Source organism: Seriola aureovittata, chromosome 21 (assembly GCF_021018895.1).
Source record: "Seriola aureovittata isolate HTS-2021-v1 ecotype China chromosome 21, ASM2101889v1, whole genome shotgun sequence".
NCBI classification, from domain to species: Eukaryota; Metazoa; Chordata; class Actinopteri; order Carangiformes; family Carangidae; genus Seriola; species Seriola aureovittata.
In genome coordinates, this window is record NC_079384.1 from 2,806,600 (window position 1) to 2,821,139 (window position 14,540).

The 14,540-nt window shown below is 43.3% G+C and overlaps 1 protein-coding gene across 1 annotated transcript in view; it reads right to left on the reverse strand.

Annotated features, from left to right (window-relative positions):
- The window catches only part of LOC130162129 (growth arrest-specific protein 7-like), a 63,873-nt gene extending 53,755 nt beyond the window's left edge, over window positions 1-10,118 (reverse strand). The window contains exon 1 of the mRNA XM_056365705.1: window positions 9,639-10,118. Within this exon, the coding sequence (XP_056221680.1) occupies window positions 9,639-9,818 (180 nt within the window). The 5' untranslated portion in view covers window positions 9,819-10,118. The remainder of the gene's footprint in view (window positions 1-9,638) is intronic.
- Between the last annotated feature and the right edge of the window lie 4,422 nt (window positions 10,119-14,540).

Consider the following 14,540-nt stretch of genomic DNA (forward strand, 5'->3'; position numbering starts at 1 on the left):
TTTGGGAATTTTGGAGAAGACTGTTTACTTAGAATTGATTCCTTTTATGAATACTAATGATATTTTTGACATTTCATTTCAATTTCAACTTTCTGCTGATGCTGCTGATTCTAACTCTCTGGATTTGACACCTTGGATCACTCTATCTGGATTAAATATGGCTTCCGTGGCCCCTCTGATTTGTGGCGTGCCTCAAGGCTCCATCCTTGGCCCCTTATTGTTCTGTACATACATGCTGCCGAGGCGACGTATCATAAATAAACATGAAATACAGTGCCATTGTTATACAGATGCCTCTGAAATTTATGTTCCATTGAAAACCAGTGTAGTGTATAGTATATTCCTGTGCAGTGCGACGTAGCAGAAGACAATCAAGACCAGACACTCAGTTTATATATCTGTTTAGTGATTGTTTTTAATGTATTAATTGACTAAAGATGGATCCTATTTAGTTGATTGATTTAGTCGATTTATTTCCAGGAAATGTTTTTGTTTTCTAGTTTTGTTTATACTCGCTCAGTTAAGTAACGGCCATTCCACCACAAAACCTTTACAGTCCAGTGATGACACACAAGTCAGAATAGACAGCAAGCCACAGATTTATGACTCTATGATCACTCACTATGACTATGACTAAATATAAAATGGTTGAAAATCTCTTTCATCATGCTTAGGTCTTAGTTTTAGATGTTAATTCCTCCCAGAAAAGCTAATCTGTGTCCTCACTTCTCTCTGGTTACTCCTTCCTGGAAACATAACAGCACCATGCTTGTGTATACTGTATACATGGTGAGCGTCTTGAAGAGAAACCAAACAAACTCCAGCTGTATACATGCAGATCTGTAAACAGCCACCAGCAAACACACGGCCACAAACACAAAGCCTTCTTCATGATGATGCAGACAGAGAGCCTGGAGTTTCTGCTGAAACAGTAACAAAGTACATCCATCGCCCACCTCACAGTGTCAGAGGACCATGGGAACAGAGGTGTGACAGACGAGGGAAGTGTCTGTTTCCTATTATTCACTCATAAATACCTCCACCTTCTCTTTCTAGGGCAACACTGTCATTTCTGCCCACTGTGGGTTACCAGGAAGTTCATGCACAACTGCTGACAGGACTGTCTGAGCGAAAACACACACAGCTGCCCAATAATCACTTTATATGTGCTGGCCATGTCTTATTTTTTACTTAACTTTTATATCCAAATACGTTTACGTTTGGATGTGAAAATTTGAATCTTAGGTTTAAATGCATAATATATCATATAATGTAGTAAAATGTATTTGTCTTTTTATTTGTGTACTTTATATTTGTAGTAGTGTATCATGATTTGTAATGTTTAACGGTTTTATGTTACCTGCCCAGGGGCTAAGGATCTAAATTAGCATTTTTGCTACGATCCAACTTTACATTGTGTATTTTATACTGATGTTCATTAACAGGCATTGACCCTATCAGACAATCAAACAAATAAATAAATTAAAATGTTGAGTTATTTATAACTTGCTGGATTGTGGCATAATCACTACATTTGACTTGTGAGTGGTCGTAAACGCTGGATGCTACAGTGACTCGTTATCGGAAAGTGCCGCACTGGAGCTAACTGGTTAGCATGCTAACTTCAGTAGAAGAAAAGACGTGATGGAAATAGAAGACAAGAGGGTTTCTTTCCACCTCTGGAGACAGCTCTTGGTGAGTAAAGGGACAGAGTTTGATGCTAGCTTCTACACTTGTAAGTAAACAGCTGTTGAAGCTAATGTTGGGTATGTAGCAATAGCAAAACTTAGCTAAGGGCTAAATACATCTGAAACCTTGTCAGTACAGAGAGAGAGAGCTAGCATTAGCACAACCACGAACACAGTGCCAGCCACTGCCAGCTACAAGCTAACAAACAACATAAACAAATAAAAGATGCTAACTGTGCTAACAGTTCTGATGCGTCTGCTAGTCTCTGGTTCTGGTCTCAACAGACTCCTCATCTGAGTCTGGGTCCGAGGATCTGAGGATCAAAAATGTGGCTGAGTCTCTCTGATGTTTCCTCCTCTAACCATCTTGATACTCTCTGCTCTTTCACCTGTCCACCTGGAGCCAGCAGGTGGCTGGCGGGGCTTAAGGCCAGGTTTATCAATCAGGAAGTAAGAGGAGATGAGCTTTTTATGTCAGAAAACAATGTTAAACTAAATATTAGTCACAGCAGAGGATTTTAAAAACATGTCTGGAGGAACTTTAAGTCGTTCAGCTTATAAAACCTTTAGTTTTGAGGTGTATTTTATTGACTCTTGTTGCTGTGAAAGCTTTTTTGGATGATTTTACACTTCTCCAGGGAGAAAACATTATCAACACAAAGAACAACAACATCTCTCCGGTGACCCACACAAAACAAGGCCATGCTTACAAACAGACTCCCACACACACACTCTTGAGCCACATCTCATCACCACGGTTACCGACGGGCCTCGGTGGAGACTGTAACACTGACCCAAGAGTTGTGAATGTGGGCCGAGAGCTCCCGACCCTCTGGGATCACCCAGCGGGCGTTTAGTCTTCATGTGAGAAATACAGCCGGGGAGAAATTTCGCACATGCACGCCTGGCTGCAAACTGCCAGACCCAGAGACAGGAATGTGTTCAGATACGGCAGGACGGAGCTGGAGTGAATGGAGGAGGAGGAGGAGGAGGAGAGAAAGAATGAAACAGTCCTTGGAGGGAGAGGCAGGGAGGGGAAGGGGGGAGAGAGAGAGAGAGAGAGAGAGAGAGAGAGAGAGAGAGAGAGAGCGGCGGGGGCTGTGGACCGTATCTTTATTTGGGAGACATTGTTTTGGTTTGGGCAGATGTGGGAGCCTGAAGTGAAGCCACATTCCCACATGGAGAGACACTTCAGACGCTCAGGGAGGAGGAGGAGGAAGGGGGAGGAGGAGGAAGGGGGAGGAGGAGGAAGGGGGAGGCACATGTGTGTTTAAGCTTGTACTCAGTCACACATAGATGTTGTTCATACACAAACTGTCATTATTGTGCAGAGTGGAGTGGTCCACGCAGCCAACAGAGCATGTTTTGTTGCGTCTCCTCCAGTTTATGTGAATTTCTCGTCTCAGTGTTTCTGCAGATGAAACTCACTCGGGCGCTGCGTATGGCGGCGCGTGCTCTCCGCCGCGCAGATCGTATCTGCACAGGCCCCGCTTATGTTCCTCGGGATCTGAAATGGCAGCGGTGTCATTCCACTGTCCTGCTTTCCACTCGAGGACTGAACTCGCTGAGCTCTCCACGGTCTCTGATAAAAACCTGACTTCACTCAGCTGCTGAAGCAGGATCCTGCACAACCACGTGAGTCAGTCTCAAACATGTCCGCCTGGTTTAAACAGATGCAGCCTCAGTCTTGAACATGCATGCCAGTGGTTCAGACTGTGTATATACTGTTGGGAAATATCAACTGTGGTTTGACTGATCTGGGTTTTCACCACCTGATCTGGATTTCCCCCTCCAAAACTCCCATGTGCCCCCCATTTTTCACAAAGCACCAAACCTATTATCAGTTATGAGTCATGTGTTTTAATGTATATGTAATATTCAGATTAATGTTCACTGTGGATGTCCACACTCACACAGGAGGGAGCAGGTTTTTGCAGATGATGTAGCGCTGCTGGTTTCACTGACATGTGAACTCCTGGACCAGTTTACAGCTGAGTGTGAAGCAGCTGGACTGAGACTCAGCACCATCAAGTGTGAGTGTAACATCACACTGGAGAGAGTCCAGTGTTGCCCCTCTCCATGATGGGAGGCTCATTGCCCCCGCCTTTCAGGAACAGGAAGCCATTTTTCATTTAGATGCAGTCGCACGACGTTTACTACGAACTGGTTTGTTTCCAGCAGCCTAAAGCTCCTCCCACTCGGAGGTGTGGCACCGGTCAGGCAGGAAAACTGTGGAAACTTCAGGTTTGGAACGAGTCGCTGCCGAAGAAAAGTTTTGCTAGCTCAACTTCTGCTGCGATGCGACGTCTGAAAGGACCGAAGTGTCACACTCACAGCGGCACCTTCAGTGTTTATGTTCATTTATATTCATTACATTTTTATTTTTATGATAGTCTTTTTCTTCTTCTTTTACTTATGTGTATATATGTGTGCATATAATTTTATAGCCTTTTTTCCTATTTCTTTATCAATTTATTCTATTAATATTGTTATTGACATTTTTTTTCTTTCATAATTTCATTCCATTGAATGATTGTGATTGTGCTTCGGCAACACATTGAAAATGTCATGTCAGTAAAGTCTGTTGAATTGAATAGAAATTGAACTGGCAAGTATCTGTTATATGTGAAACTATGGCAGGGAATATTATATTTAATAATAATTCAGTACTACAATAATGATCATAATAAGTTGATCGTCATAATGAACAATCAAAGAGTTCCCGCTGTGGTGACCTCACAGAGTTTGTTAAACCCCGTCTGTCAGTATCACAGATCGCCATGGAGCGTGTTGTTGTCCAATAAACCTTTAAGCTCGTGAATCCGTCACTTAATCTAAACTTCCTGGATCATATTTCACCGTCTCACTGGTAAAGCAACAGGAAGCATCACAGCTGCCTCTGCGTGGGTATTTCATGGACCTCTCGACTGGGAGGAGGATCCTGGGGTAGACCCAGAAAACACTGGAGGGAAAATCTAACCCATCTGGCCTGAGGGACGCCGGATGATGCTCCAGGAAAAAGCTCGAGGATGTGGTTCTGGGACACTTCGCTTAACCTGCTACCACTGAGACCTGGACCCAAATAAGAAGCGAAAAACTGGACGGACTGACAGACACGTGTTCTCCGAATGAAGCTGAACATCTAAAGTCAGAAACACAGTAAATGTTGAACCCGCTGTAACACATGACTTCTGGCCTCCGTGACGATCAGCCCAGATCCAGTGAACAGGTAAATACTCAGCGTTGAGTTTTCCCTACGAGCTGAGATTTACACAGAGAAGTCATTCACAACATTTTGGCCAAAGTCCATCGGCATGTTGGGAAAAACTAGGAAAATGAGGCCCGGGTTGAAAATAACTGTAATTATTCTTTAATGTTTCTCAAGCTATAACTGAAAATAGCCCGGAGTGGACTGGGAGCAGAGAGACTGGGGATTGAAATAGTTCCCTCTGCCACCGTAACCTGAGTTTGGAAGCTCATTTTCCCGATGATATTAAACATACTGACGTAAGAAGTCCCACAGCAGACTGGACTTTTCCTTCACCCACCGCTCTGCCGGGACTCTCCAGCATCGCCCTCCGCCTGACGGCTGAGGTGTGAAACCCTCAAATCTTTTCTTCAGTGTCAAAACAAACAGATTGCGGTGAACGAGGCGCTTCACAGTCATTCAGCGCCACACTCACTACGCTCCGTGACGTCAGCTCAGGAGGGAGGTGTCGGTGTTTCGGCGTGCAGGGGAGGGGGAAACACCTGGAGGCTACAACCCCACCGTGACTGTGCCAGGCTAAACCACCACCCGACCCCCCACACACACACACACACACACACACCCTCGGGTGTACAGTTTCATAATAAACACAGCTGACACATCACCGGCAGAAGCTTTAGTGGCTCTCCATGATCCACTGCTCGTTGGAAACCGCTCACAGAAGCTCCACAGGGACATAACGACAACAATTCATGATGCTACAATAATAATCTGAGTATTAGAATTAACATTACCTCATCTCATAATTACTGGCCTCTTCATGCTGAAGGAAAAATCACACTTGACTGTACAGAGTGGGGGCGGGGGGGGGCCTCTGTTAACATTTCAGATCATGTACTGGATCCTGAAGTGTTTGGTGTATTAAGTAAAATACAGAATACATCACAGTTGGAAATGTTCAGAATCAGAATCAGGTTTTCACATATGAGGAACTTGTTCTGTTGTTTTGGTTCATAAGAATAAACGTAGTGAGAAAATATATGTGTAAAGAAAGATAAAGCAAAAGCAAGTGCTGCAGGTCGAGCAGCTTAAATATAAATAGATTTTTTTTTTTTTTAAATATTTACAATAAAAATGTGAATAAATTATTAAAAATATAAGAAATAATACAAACATCTACAAATTGCAATTTACCACGATACAAGACTGAGAAAACCAATATTCATTAACTATAATTGAAGCATAAAAACACAATAATCATAAATAAATAAATGTACTAATAGTAAATCTGAATATTGAGATAAGTAAAACATTTGATTTACTGACTCAACATGAGACATGAAATGACTGATTTAATAAGTTTCACTGTATTTCATAATTAGATCTTATTTATAGGTTGATTTAATTATTCAAATTTATCTACAATTTATCACATAATTCTGACTCATGTCACATCGATGTATTTTGTTCATCCCATCATCTTAATTTACTATTTTTTATTTGTATTTTTCAACTTTCTTGTTTTTTGCCTCAACACCCTCCAGACCTTCGTGTCTCTCCACCAGCTGATTCAGTGTCTCTGCTCAGTTTGAATGTAATCACTGTACGAAGCCGGGGGCTTTGAGAAAACCTGCCACTGTAAATCCAGTGAAAAGTAGCAGCCAGATGGCATCACGGAGTCTCCAACTTTACCGCTGCACCCGAACGTCACACAGTGCACGGTAGCTTCAGGTTCCTGCTTGTTTCTGTTGCTGCTGCTTAAAACACATAAACTGTAGAAACATTCGTTCATTGGCCAAAACTCTAATGAGGATCCATCAAAGTTGGAGATAAAAACAAATTAATAAGGTGAAGAAACACCGACTGTGGTGCTGCTGAATCGCATGTAGGCAACAACACAGAGCCAGATGTGGTCACAAAGACCGTCACAGCACTGAAACATCTGTCTGGAAACAGCGATGACGGCTCTGAACACCACAGGGCGGCTGACACCTTATATTTTAAAGCAGGTTTAGCGAACGAACGAACAAACGAACGAACGAGAAAACATCTCCCCCTCCAGTCAGTTTGGACAGTGACTTCCCATCATGCTCTGGGTGACATGCTGCTGTGAGTCACTCTGGTTGGTTTCCCTCCATCAGGTGAACAGTGGCACGAATGAGCCACACACTGATCTGACTCAGTGTCACCGTGAATCACGATGATCTGGAACTGCTGCTTCACACAGCAGAGATTTTACATTATATATAACACTGTAACTCTAAAGCAGCACCAGGTGTGTGTGTGTGTGTGTGTGTGTGTGTGTGTGTGTGTGTGTGTGTGTGTGTGTCCAGTCTGACTGATGCACCAGGCAGCGACAGGTCCTGAGTGACTCACTGAGCTCAGAAGAATGAAGCCGTTTGTAGAACAAAGACACAACAGACCGAAGCTGCAGCGTCTCTGTGGCTCATCCACAGATCCTGGTCTGAGTGACTAACGAACATCAGAGAGAGAGAGAGAGAGAGACAGAGAGAGAGAGAGAGAGAGGGAGAGAGAGAGAGAGAGAGAGAGAGAGAGAGAGAGAGAAACCCGAGTCACTGAGCGATGTTTCCTGACAGAGTCAATTTACTATTTAGCAGAATGAGGAAACACAGAATTGTCCTTTTGTTTCACCTTCAGTCATTTCACCGCCTCGTCCCGTAGCTCCAGTTTCACTATGTGTGACCCAAGATTAGCTGCTGTGATACTGATACCGACCCGGAAGCCCGAAAAAGCAAAACATGATCAACTGAGAGAGGGTTATCAATGTCAGTATTGATACCTGTATCGACGTGTATTTTTTGGCATCGTTTTTCTGTAACACTCAAATTCAATTTCTTAGTCACATTAGTTTAAAATACGGTATATTTCTAATTGATGTACTGTTCTACACGCTCTGTCCTCTCTATTGTTAAAGGCGTCTTTGATAATAAAGTTTGTTGTTCAGCTTCATCACTAATTTAAAAGAATATATCTGAACCAGCTGTTATTGTGCCGTGTGTTTTCTGTTGTGCATTATTGTACAAGGTCGACTCTTTCTGAACAGAGGAGCAGCTGTTCACCTGGTGGAGCAGGTAAATCTGAACGGTTCAACTCCGACCCCCAAACAAAACAAATCAATGACAGACCGCAGTCCTTTCACTACTCCACTACACACACCAGCGTCAGAAGCAGGAGAAGGTGACGGCAGAGGTGAGAATCAGCGTCTGAACCCACGAGCGCTCGCTGCAGCTGCAGACCGCAGAGATGAAACGCTCCAAATTAGCACGTTGCTGTTGCTATCTTAAGGGGCTGAGCCGTTATCTGGCTCCGCAACAGCGTTTTATTAAAAGTCCGAGCACCCAGCTGAGGATCAGTGTGACTTTTCGGTTTTGTTGTCATGGAGATTAGAGACCAACCAACACTGGATAAAAAAAATAAAACATCTGATAATGAGAGAACTGAGAAAGCAGTCACAAAAATAAACCTGTTGTTGCCCGTAGTTTTTTTTGTATCTGCTACGTCCTCAGATTCAGAGATATGTTTGTCACACTGGACTTCCTGGATTGTGTGTTTCATGTCTCACTGGGACCTGAACCGACCCAGCCCCCCCCCCCCGCACTGTTCTGACACAGCCCGCCTAAACCCAAGAGGTATAGGCAGCAGATCCTCTCATTTGACTCCCACAACACAATTTGGTATTTTGTCTTAAAATCAATTATGAAAATATTTTTCAAACTTGTCATAATTCACACTATCAGATCCTGATGATCAGAACTGTTTGAACTACTGATCGGATCAGAGACGCAGACTCTGATTGAGACGACGAGATCCAGACTGATCAATTGATCAACTGATACTTTACTGAACCTGGTCCCACCCTGCCGCCTCACCCATCACCCACATGCCTGAGAGAAGATAAGACAAGTTGCACTTCAGGTTCGCGTCCTCACGTCCCTGCATGGTTCTGGCGACCGTCTCTAAACCAGAACCAGGACACATCACTCTGGTGTCACTGCGTCTTCTCACATTCAGAGGAGACGTGATAGAAATGGCAGCCCTGGTGCCACAGCTCAGAGCGCTGGCTTCCTGCCCCCCCCCCCCCCGCATGGTTATAACAAACTGTCAGGACCTCCAGGTGGTGTCACCAGCTCAACCACAAAACTCTGTCCTCTGCGATGTTGTGATCACAGAGACAAACAAGCTGAGGTGGGAGACGCTTTCTGACTCGCAGCAGCAGCAGCATTTCTAAAGTCTCTTGGGTGTTAAGAGGAGGGGGTGCTGGGTGGGGACGGGAGGGGCTGACCATAGAGAGAGAGAGAGAGAGAGAGAGAGAGAGAGAGAGAGTGCATTCAGGCGCACTGAGAGCAGACCTGAGTATTTCAGAGGAATGTGTGTGGAATGAGGAAATGATGTGATCAGTGAGGCAGGAGCAGCTGGAGAGGTTAGAGTTAATCTGATCAACTCAGCACGGGGAAACTATTTATGAGAGCATCACTCAATGCTGTCTTTATCTTCAAGAGAGTGTGTGTGTGTGTGTGTGTGTGTGTGTGTGTGTGTGTGTGGTCTGAACTCTCCACCCTTGTCACTTAGTGTGTGTGTAAGACAGAAAAATCCACTTCTAGTTTTTTCCATCAGAAACTCAGGAGCCATAAATAAAAAAAATAAATAAATAAATAAAAATCTACATCCAATTAAGATCTAATTAAGTCATTGTGTTTGATTACATGTGTGGAGAGTCTTACCTCCAGCACCTGGACGTAACTGGACGGGAACCATCCTCTGTCTCCGTCCTTCTCTCCCTCCCACCAGCCTCCGGGCAGAGCCTGCACCACCTTGATAATCTCCCCGGCCTCGAAGTTCAGTCCCTGCTGGTGCTGCTCCCCGCTGAACGGGTACAAACTTTTACAGTACGATCCAGACATGACGATGACGATGATGATGATGATGGTGGTGGTGGTGGTGGTGGTGATGATGAAGATTATCCTCGGACACCCCTCCTCCCTCCTCTACAGAAAGAAAAAACTACACACTTTGTGGAGCGAGTGTGAAAGTCTGTGTTTTTGGTCCCGGGTCCGGAGCTCGTGCGGCGGCTCCCGGCTCGTGGCGGAGCGGAGTGAAAGTTGTGTGAAGTCGGTGAACAGGTTCTCCTCCTCCCGCTGTCGAGCACGCCCCCTCTCCGCTCTGCTCCTCCGGCGCTGCCTGCACCGTCTGGGGCCACTTCAGAACCGGCGTGAAGCTACACGGAGCAGGACCGGAGGGGCCGGAAGTCACAGGGGTGTGCCTTCAAAATAAAACCCTAAAACGTGTCACACGTAAGTAAACATTAGAAAACTTCTTTTAAGCAGTCTCCATGACAACTGAACAAACTCCAAATGCTAAGACCGTGAGATGCGATTAAAAGTAATTATTATTATAATTATTATTATTAGTAGTAGTAGTTATTATTTATTGTTATTGATTATTTATTATTTTTTAAGCTGTTTTCAAAAATCAAGAATTAACTTTAACACTTGCAATAACACATCAACACCACTAATGTAAACAGGATATTATTTAGTAGCAGTTCAATAAATATTATTAGTGGTCTATTTTTACTTCCACCACTGATTGTAAACTTACAGTTAATGTTGTAGTTTGTTGATTTCTTTCATAGTTAAAGTATATAGCACCACTCCTGGAGTATGGGTTGTACTATAAGTAAATAAACTTGCCTTGGTACATACTGATCATTGAACTGACAGCTAACATTAAATAACCTTTAAAATATTTAATATATTTATTTTCACTCAGCATTTGGTTCTAGGCAGAGTCGCTAAGCTTTACTTTGAAATATTTAGCCGGAAGTCTTGTGGAACACTGGACACTGGTATTTCATAAACTCATAGCACCATGTTTTTTAACGATATGAAACTTGTTTGTGTTGCTGAGTAGAAACTGAGAAGATGGATTAATAACATTTTGCTTTTGGCTGCATTTTAATGTCAGTTTTTGCTTTTCAGTTTAATTATGTAAAGTTTGTTTATATTTCTATTTTAAATATTTCAAAGTGAATGAGTTCTTGTGTCATTTTGAAAGACAATGACTGTGACTCAAAACCATCACTGACCCTTTCCTGGAGCCTCTACAGTTCACCTTCAGTTCACCTACAGGGGCCAACAGGTCTGTAGGTCTCCACTTCATCCTCCTGCACCTGGACTCCTCAGGAACCTGTGGGCCAGGATCCTGCTGCAGGACCAGCTCTCCCAGCTGAGTGTACCTGACTCCGCCCGCTTACTTCCTGTCTGACAGGAAGCAGCAGGTGAAACTGGGGGAAACATGTCTCTGACTCCTGGACCATCAGCCCCAGATCAGCCCAAGACTACATCCTTTCTTCTCCCAGGTAACCTCAGGTTCTGTCTTCTTCCTTCACCCAAACTGTGACAACTCCCTCTTTCTACCAGGTACTTTGTTACCTCTTCTTCATTAGAGAAAAACAAACTTTACTTCCTTTCACTGAGGTCGTGTCTGTGACAGTTTGAATTCTTCCCAGCGGCTAAATGAACTAAAACAAAGCTGGTCTGTGAGGCTCCACACCCAGATCTTGTTTATACCATTATTTAAAAGTCCTGCTGCAGTAACAGCCAGCCCTGCCTCTCACTGAGTGGGAGTTCTGAATGGTTTGTTCAAATGATGCATTTTCATCAAATCATCACTAACAGCAACATCCACCCTGAGTCCAAGCTGTTCTTGTTTTCCATAACTCCCTCGCTTTATTAAAATGTGCACATTTCTTTCTTATCAAATCTGAACGAGTGTTTCCTGTTCTTCTTCAGGAGTTTGACCTTCGCCGACTTCATTCGACACATGAGGCCGTCGACTCTCTCAGCGAGGGAGTAACAACGCTACCAGGCAGAGGTCAGTCTGGTCACTGCGACGCCTCCATGTAAACGTGCACGAACGTGTGCGGCGCTGCTCCTCGGAGTCAGCTGAACGATTGTGTCTTGCAGAAGAAGCTCATGAGGCAGAAGCATCAAGTTCCCATTTATTTATCCGCGGGAGGCACGAAGGCCGGGAGAAGCTTCCTGGAGGACTGAGTTCACAGTGACGCATCAGACCAGAGCTCTGATTGTTAACGCACAGCCCCAACACAATAACACAATAACACAATGTGTCTGATATTCAAAGGTTTCAGGAAACAGCAAAGTGGGCAGAGCCGAGAAAACGCCTCATGGCTGAACTGGTAAATAAACACAACACTGACTGTAGAGAAACTGTATGTGGATGTACATTTAAAGTGAGACGATGTAACTTGTTCTGAACAGTGTACAGAGCACAGCAGGAGGGAGTTTGCTAACATTAGCCACAATAAGCTAATGGCCACACTAGAACAAGTAAATATGTGGCGGCAAAAGTCCAGAGTTTACTGAATTACGCAAGAGCGAATTTAAAGGAGCTGTTTTTAAGTTTTGCTACTGCTACGTAGCTAACGTTAGCATTAGCAGCTGTTTACTGATCAATCTTGCCAAGAGTTTCAGGCCTTGCATTTCTGTCTGTGTCATTTCATATTATAAAAATTTATATAAAAACTTTTAAATTTCGAAAGCTTCAAATATATAATTTAATTGTCTATATATACAGGTTCTGTCTGTTTCTACTTAACTATAACACTTAAGGTTTTATTTCTTCTTAGCTGAGGGAGTTACTTAAGGGTGTTTTTACAGAATCTCTTAAAATGTTAATTTTCTTCATTTAATGCCATAAACTCCATCATGTTGCAGTTAAGTCAGTGGTACCTTTAGTTATTTCCTTAGTTTGGTCGCTAAGGTCTTTTGTGCAACTGTTTAACTGACTTTAAGTGATTCCTTAAGTATAAGACTAATATAAGGAGTCCGTCACTACATCCTCATTGTGTTGAATCACCCTGAGAGTCGGCCATAGTGACGTCTTCTAGCTGATCCAGTTAAGTTGTAAATGGATTTTAGGTACACGGCGCTCTGCAGCGCTTTTCCTGAAGGTCATAGGTCAAACGTTCCATCAGAGGGGTCCTTCTGGTCAACATGAAGAAGCAATGTCGAAGATCTCCGTTTCATTATCTTTGGCGACACCTATGGCGAAACATGGTAACTGCTGGTTTGTTTATGATGTTTATGATACGTTATGTTACCCAGTTAAACTTAAAGACACTTATTTAAATGACAATCGTCCAGGTTTCCACTCTAAGGGCTGAAAAGACAGCGGACATGGAATGGAATACACCTGATTTATAAAGCATATAAAGAACTTTTAGCTATTTAGAAATATATACAACAGAAATATTAAATATAAAGAGTACAGATTAACACTTTTTTACACCCCAAACTAATCACTAAGTCTTCTAATGACTTATTAGAAAGCTAACCTTGTCACTAAATGAATATTAAGTCTTTGCAGGAGACGTCCTCTGACATTCATAGTAAATAACAGACCTGTAGAATAAAGCGTTCCCACAATGAAGACTCTACAAGAGTCCACATCTGCTGGATGTATAAACTATATCAACTGTATAAGGTGCACGTGACCAGAAAAGACTTATCAGCATAATACAATTAAAGCTTACAGCTCGTTGCACTGCGCCACAAAATGCTGCTTTACGTCTAATTACTAATCAATAACTCAAACGTGGACGTGGAAGAACTGGGTAATCAAAAGGAGCCTCATCCATTTATTTGTCCCTCGTCATGAAAAAACCTGAACCCAAACTGCTCAACCGCAGCCGGGTCGTCACCGTGGCAACTGTAGTTGTAAAACTGCGGCTGTCTTTTTCTGACTGGAAGCAGAGAGGAAAATACTTGGTCGAATTGAGTCAGACTGGTTTCTCGTTGTTTTTGCCTCAGCCATAACAAGGTCTCATCTCCTGTTGAAGGGCGCCCTCTAGTGGCCGATGATGCAGTGTTACACACGGTACCGAAACACAGGGGGAACTAAAGCACTGTGACAAACATCCTGCATGAATCCAACTGACATTTTATAGTTTTACTTGTAAGAACCACTGGATTATGGAAGAGATGAAGGAAATGTGAAAGGCCGCATGAACGAGCTCTAAAGCCCAAATTAAATCTGAAATCCACAATAAATCAACCTGATCAGTTTAACATCCTTTATCCTTTATAGGTGGAGTCGACTGCTGCAAGTGTTGCTCACATACATCATCCATGGTCATAATGGTGAACCCACACACCTGGCCTTCAACAGCTGTGTCCTTTATCCTGTCAAACTGAGGCGCTGCTGTGGCACATATCGTCATCTTTCACTGACACAGCGTTGGAGGAACAGGAAGAAGACTGGGGCTTGAATATAAAATTTAATCATCCATCTCATCTGCACAGATCATCTGAGAGACCTTCCTCTTTGTGAATCTGCAGTCATCTCCAATAGAGAAAATCCTCAGCTCGACACTGGTTCCTGGAAACCTCTACTCAAGGTCTACTTACTCCTTTTCTGGACCTTTTGGATCACATTTGTACAGCTATCACATCTTCAGCTCCAGGTCAGCTGAGCAAACTTCATCCGTCGGTTAAGTTGAAAACTCAAGCTGCATTCAGAAGCTCCTTCAAGAATATTAAATGGCAAAACCGCCTGTATTCAGAAAACTGAGCCTTAAAACCAGCCGTCAAGACGTCTGGAAC